The 6370-nt window shown below is 45.5% G+C and overlaps 1 protein-coding gene across 1 annotated transcript in view; it reads left to right on the top strand.

The window, feature by feature from the left end:
• Positions 1-1624: 1624 nt before the first annotated feature.
• Positions 1625-6370, top strand: part of HIF1A (hypoxia inducible factor 1 subunit alpha) — a 42141-nt gene continuing 37395 nt past the window's right edge. Inside the window, exon 1 of the mRNA XM_041759111.1 lies at positions 1625-2017. Within this exon, the coding sequence (XP_041615045.1) occupies positions 1983-2017 (35 nt within the window). The 5' untranslated portion in view covers positions 1625-1982. The remainder of the gene's footprint in view (positions 2018-6370) is intronic.

The following is a 6370-nucleotide window of genomic DNA, read 5'->3' as shown; positions in this document are numbered from 1 at the left end:
AAAGCTTTGTATTTTACCGAGGTATCCTTTCCATAATTAAAAAAGAAAACATGAATAAATATTTCTGATCCTTTCCTCTTTTCAGGCATTTTCAATGATACTTATAAACAAAACATATCATTCAGCAACGTAAATCTAAAAACAAAAGTAACATTAAGATCAGCCTTTAACTATATATCTTTATGGGTCTACTGACCAGTTAAAACGAAGTGCTTTGTCCATCAGTTGTTAACAGAGTTTAGTGCTGTGTTATATAGACCATTGTTTTTACACATCAATATAAGTGAATCCACTACAGATATCCACAATAATGTATCCATAATGTACAACTCAAAGCTAGATTGTAACAATGTAATAAGGCAAACGTGAGAAGTAAAATAATCTCTTGTCAAGTGGAGATAGAAGTGCAATGATGCTTTGAACTCAAAATACATTCTCTCCGGGTTAAAAGGCTGACAGCTTTGAAATACATACTTTCAAATCCAAAGAGTGATTACGTTTTTTATTCAGTGGATTGCAAGGTCAGGGTAGCAGACAGACAATACAGGCCGCCACCATACCCACTTAACTCTGGCTCAGCCTCCCTGCCCCAGACTGGGTGCTGGTGGGTTTGGAGAATATTTCCTCTTTTCAATCTACACAGTGAGTTACAGGCAGTGAGTCTCAAACTAAGGGTTGTCTTCCCTTTCCCCCCCAGTCTAAAGATTATTCCTGACCCTTTTCCAAACAATGAGGAGGTAAAATGGAAGTCCACCTAAAGCCATTTCCTCCTCTTCCCCTGAAATTCTGGTTTATGCGCTTGTATTAAATAAAGCCACTTACACGTATTTGTAAATGCTAACATCATTTCGGATTTTAAGATTTCCCTGCCGCCTTAACTACTTCCCTTGAGAAGTTTACAGCATGAGGAGTTTGTTTGCTTTCCATTTTTTTTTTTTTATTTGCATTTACTCAGTAACCAAACTTCATCACCGAAAAACTTGGTGGCCAAGGCGAGTACCCTTGTGTTCCACGGCAAAGAGGCCGGTCGGTGACACGGCCCGGGGTCGGATAACCGGGCAAGAAAACCCCCGCTGTGAACACATCTAAGCAAAGGGTCGACAGCGTTGGCTGCCACGACGCAAAAAGTCTGCTTTGTTGGACTGGATGTCTGCAGAGCTGGCGGCAACCCTGCACGACGCCGCCCCTGGGAAGAGAGCGCGAGCCAGCGGCAGACTCGCTGCCCCGGGAAAAGGAAATGTGATGCAGTCTTGAGACCCAAAGCCCGAAATCCCTTCTCAGCAGCGCCTCCCAAAGCCAGCCGCCGCTTTCCCTGGAAGTAGGCAGAGCGTCCCCAGACCCAGGTTGGCCGCACCCCAGCTCCTTTCTCTTCCCACCGCAGCTGCACACAGACGAGCACGTGAGCGCGGCAGCGCGTCCCAGCTGTGCCTCAGCTGACCACCTCCTGATTGGCTGAGACAGGCGTGGGCTGGGGTGGGACTGGCCGCCTGCGCCGCTCGCCATTGGCTGTCGGGGAACCCGCCTCCCCCTCAGGTGAGGCGGGCTTGCGTGAGCGCGAGCCGGGCTCCGCGGGCGGGCGCGCCCCCGACACACTCTCCTCCCCCTGCTCCCCCCCGCGCGCGCGCCCCCGCGCGCGCCTCCGCCCTTGCCCGCCCCCTGCCGCTGCCTCAGCTCCTCCGTGCACAGAGCCGCCTCGTCTGAGGGGACGCGAGGATCGGCCTGGTCGCCGCCGCCTGGGCCAGCGCGTCGGCTCGGGCCTTGACAAGCCGCCCGAGGGGAGGCTCTCCGGAGCCTAGAGCTGGACCCTAGCGATCGCCGCCTGCCCTTCCTGCCTGCGTCCGGCGAGGGGTTTCCCGCCTTGCACCTCCCACCTCTGGACGTGCCTCCGCTCCTCTCGTCGCGTGCGGAGGGAGCCAGCGCTTAGGCCGGAGCGAGCCTGGGGGGGCTGCCGGCCGTGAAGGCTTCGCGGGGACCGATTCGCCATGGAGGGCGCCGGCGGCGCGAACGACAAGAAAAAGTAAGCCCATTTCCTCCGCCCGCCGCGTTCCCCGCAGGCGCCCCCGTCCGCCCGCCCGCCCGCCCGCCCGCCACCCCGCCACCGAGGGCTCGCTGGCCGGCTCGGCGTTCCGGGTGTGTGTGTGGGGGGGCGCCTTTTTGTTTCTGCCTCTTCTCCCCTCCCCTCTCTCCCCCAGCCTCGCCGGCCGGGCTCCCCCGCTGCCCACGTCGCCATCTTGTCGTGGGGGGTGGGAGACGCATCGAAAGTGCTTCCAGGGTCCGGGGGCTGAGCCCCGCTAGCCGTCGCCTCCCGGCGCCTGGGCCTCGCGCCGCCGTCCTGCCGGCCCGCCTCGAACCCTCATCCGGGCGGACTTCCCCTAGCCCGGGAGCCCCGGGAGGAGAGACGCGCCGCGGCTCCGTCGCCGCCGCTTGCACCCGAGCTTCCGCTCCTTCCCGCCCCCATTCTCTCCGGTTCCATTGAGAACTCGGCCCCGGGGCGGCCCGCGCACGCCGGCCCCCGGCTTCCCAGGGGGGCCCGCGGCCCTGGGGCTCCGACCGAGGGGCTCGCGTGCTCGGACGCGGGCTCGCGTGAGGTGGACCAGCCGCGGCGGGGGTCTTGGCCTTTGTCGCCGTGGCCTGAAGATGCTAACTTTTACTTTGCACGTGCGGGTTTTGTTTTGTTTTGTTTTGTTTTAATCGCCTTGAAAAACTCGTCCAGGCCGAGAGAGTTAACGGGAATTTGGAGAAAGGGTTTAAACATACTAAAGGAGAACCTCGGAATTGGGTACTTGGCGTTTATATCAGCTGTCAAGAGAGTTCAGACGTTATAAATTAATATGTGCCTCATTCATTCCCAAAAGCGTCTTAGTGGAAAATGTAGCGGCTGGCTGAATTCAGGCAAACAATATTAATGAGATTGGGGGGCGGTGGGGGTGGGGAAGAAATGCGTGTGATCGCAGCAAATGAAACGTAGCGTCAAAATTTTTGGAACCGTCTCACTTTCATGAAGCTGAAGCGTATTAAAGGAAGACCTAGTTGTACCTGACGTAAATGATCATCCTGTTAGAACTTAAATGCAAGTTTTTAAAGCACCTTAAAGTTCGAGTCTGAGTGGTACATTGTAGGATAAAGGGTTGTAAATGGAACCAGTGGGATTAAGAGTGATCCACCACCACCCCCTCCCCCGCCGGCACAATTTGGTACACTTTTGGTATTTTAACCTTTGTGGAAAACATTTTAAGGAATTGGAGGTTTGTAATAAAGAGTTGTGGTTAGTACACTGGTTTTACTCCTTAAAAGTCGTTTTGCTCTTCTAGGAGAGATTAACTTCCCTAATCAGTATCAGCGCAAGATAGGCTTGTTTGTGTTGTTGCTATTTCGTGGGTACATGTTGGTCCTCCTTTGGTGGAATGATAAATTCTCAGTTTGTGTACACCAGAGAAAGTTCTTATAAAATTCAAAAAGTGAGTGAACAGGACTAGACTTAATTCCAAGAGTTGACAGGAATTAATTGCAATCAATTTTGCAGAAGTGGTTACAGTGCTTTTGATGAAATGATGAGGCTGCTAGATTATGAACGTAAAGCAGATTATCTCCGTGTAGTGTCAATTTTCAGTCCTTATATGCTGAATCATACTTAATATTGTGCATCAAGTTATGCGCCAATCGCTTCCTTTTTTAATGTGCAATATTCTGTTCATTTCTCCTTTGCACTTCATCAGCTGGGATATCACAAGCAGCATTAATAAAAGTGAATTAATTAGTTACTGTGCATCACCCCCAATTCTAAACTCATTCTTAGATTTTGTTCAGTCCCATCTGTTACTTTCAAAATACTCTCATTTGAAAATTTAGCAAATTTGGATCAGTTTGAATCATATTTCTTAATATAGAGGTTCTTATAAGTTAAAATTAAGTTAAACAGTAAATGGCCACTCGGCTTTTAGATGGTATTTGTTAAAGGTGTCTGGTTTTTATCATTTTCTAACTAATACTTTTAAACTTTTTGAAAGAATAACTGAGACATTAAGGAGCAAGGTATTTTCTCCTTAACAGTTTTCCCATTTTAAATGTGCTCTAGAGCCCTGGTTGGGGAGACATATTTGTCTTCCTTAAAGAATGTCTAGGAAACTCAAAAACTGAAGCATTGTAAGGTATCAGAACAGAGGATGGATATGGTTATAATGAGTTTAACAGGGAATTTCACGTTGATTCCTTAGCAGTAGGTAGGGGCTGGACTTAATAGCACATTGATACCAATTTTTAGATTTCAAAGGACTGTCAAGACGTTCATTGTTCTCTTACAGGTTTCAGCCAGACTCCTTCAGTATCCAAAACCGGTTATTGGATCATTAAAGTAAAATTGCTAAGCAAGGACATCTCTTAACATCTTTAACTTTTGGTCATTAAAAGTCAAGAAACTTTAATTTGTTAGTAAGCTTTTTTTTTTTTTTTTTTTTGTTACAATTATACTTTGACTTTCCCCCCCCTTTTTTTTTTTGAAGAACAAGGCTGGTAGCTGAGGCATAGGATCTGGACCCAGACATCCCTTAGTAAAGAGCCCATTTCTTTCACTTGTTATCTTTGTAAGCTTGGGCAGCTTACTGAATGCTTCTGATCCTTTTTCTTCCTTTTGAAATGATGATAATCATAGCAACTATCTCAGTGGTTATTGTGAAGATTAAATGAGGTAATGTTCACTGTCTGGGTTAGGGATCTTGAGAACAGCATCCTTGAAAATAGCCATTACCTGTTCAAGTTCTAGTTTAAACTTTCACAGCACTTACAAACTTTTTTTTTTTGCAAGTGTTTCCAAATATTTCTTGTATTAGTTCTTCTTCCCACCTTCATGCATCTTTTCTAAATCTCCTAAAAATAAAATACTAACATGGGATTCAGATTTAAAGGGGATTCTTTTCCAGTTAAAACAGTACATCCCTGGGTTATCCCTGGGTTATCCTGGCATCTAGCATCAAGTATTCTTCTGGAGCATATGTTCTTCTGTCTACTCTAGGTACCCCGTCTTCACAATTTCTTCCCCACCCCAATTCCTGTTTCCTCCCCTAATAGACCACTTGAATTTACTCTGGATTTCAGAGACTAGAGTCATAAGCACATACACCACGCTTAAAGTTCATATCAGAAAGGTATGTGCAACACACTGCAGTCTTAGGAGTGGCAGTAACTTAAAACGTTTTTTGTCTTTACATAACAATTTAGACAATTTTATAGATATTTATCTTTGCTAAACATGGTGGGTTAATAAAATACTCCCAGTAAAGTATGTGAACCTACACGATAGAAAAACTGTCCTTTGCTTTTGAATTTCTCCAGTTAAGACTGTTGGTTTCTCTCTCAAGGTTTCTCTCATAGGCTTCACACTATGTTAGTCCAGTTTTTTGAGTCTTGATTTATATGAAATCTATGTGCATGCACTCTTTTACCTGTACTGTGATAATTCATTCCTGTGAGCCACTACAAAGCATTTTGTGCAGTGTGGGGATTGTCCAGTCTTTCCACCTGATGATTTCCATTGTCTGTGTGGGCTCAAAGTTAAGATTTTGTGGTTATATTCTATTGTTGTATGTTAAGAATGGTGTGTAGGAGGCTGAGGGAGATTAGTCTTTCTAGTCGTGTTTTCTGAACAACTCCTAACAGTTGATTATGTTTGGTGGTGAAAAAAAACCGTTACCATATGTGGATGTTAAAGATTTGGTTAGATTACTATTTGCTCTTAGATGTATCCTCTTAAAATATAATTTTTAAAATTTAGATACTTCCTAAAATACTATATTCTTACCTAAGATTAACAGAAATTTTTCTAAAGTAGGAGAAAATAATCTAAATTAAATGTGTTGTTGGATTCATTTCCTATTAAGAAATTGATTTTAATTCATAAGAACTTTTTTTTATCTTATTTCTTTGTTTCTTTTCTTTAATGATGGAACTAATTATTCAGTTTGTGGATTTTAGCCAGCCTTCTGCTACTTGTGGTATATGTGTTATGTATGGTTTTCTGCTTAACTACAGAGCTAGAAAATAATTGAAGCTAAGATAAATCAGTCATATTGCTCAGTATTTTTGGTAAAAGTTTGGCAAGTATTTTTGAAACAACTGGATCTTGGAATTTTAAGAATAATTTTATCTCTATTTCTTGGAGTATCAAGAATAAACTATGTTGGGCCTCCTGGGTGGCTCAGTCATTTGAGCATCTGGCTATTGATTTCAGTTTAGGTCATGATATCAGGGCCCTCCCTGAGATTGAGCCCATCAGCTCTCCACTGGAGGCAAGTCCACTTGAGATTCTCTGTCCATCCCCCTGCGCACGCACATACTCTCTCACAGATAAATGAAATCTTTTTAAAAAATTAAATAT

Source organism: Vulpes lagopus, chromosome 6 (genome assembly GCF_018345385.1).
Source record: "Vulpes lagopus strain Blue_001 chromosome 6, ASM1834538v1, whole genome shotgun sequence".
NCBI lineage: Eukaryota > Metazoa > Chordata > Mammalia > Carnivora > Canidae > Vulpes > Vulpes lagopus.
This window is presented reverse-complemented; position numbering and strand designations above follow the sequence as displayed.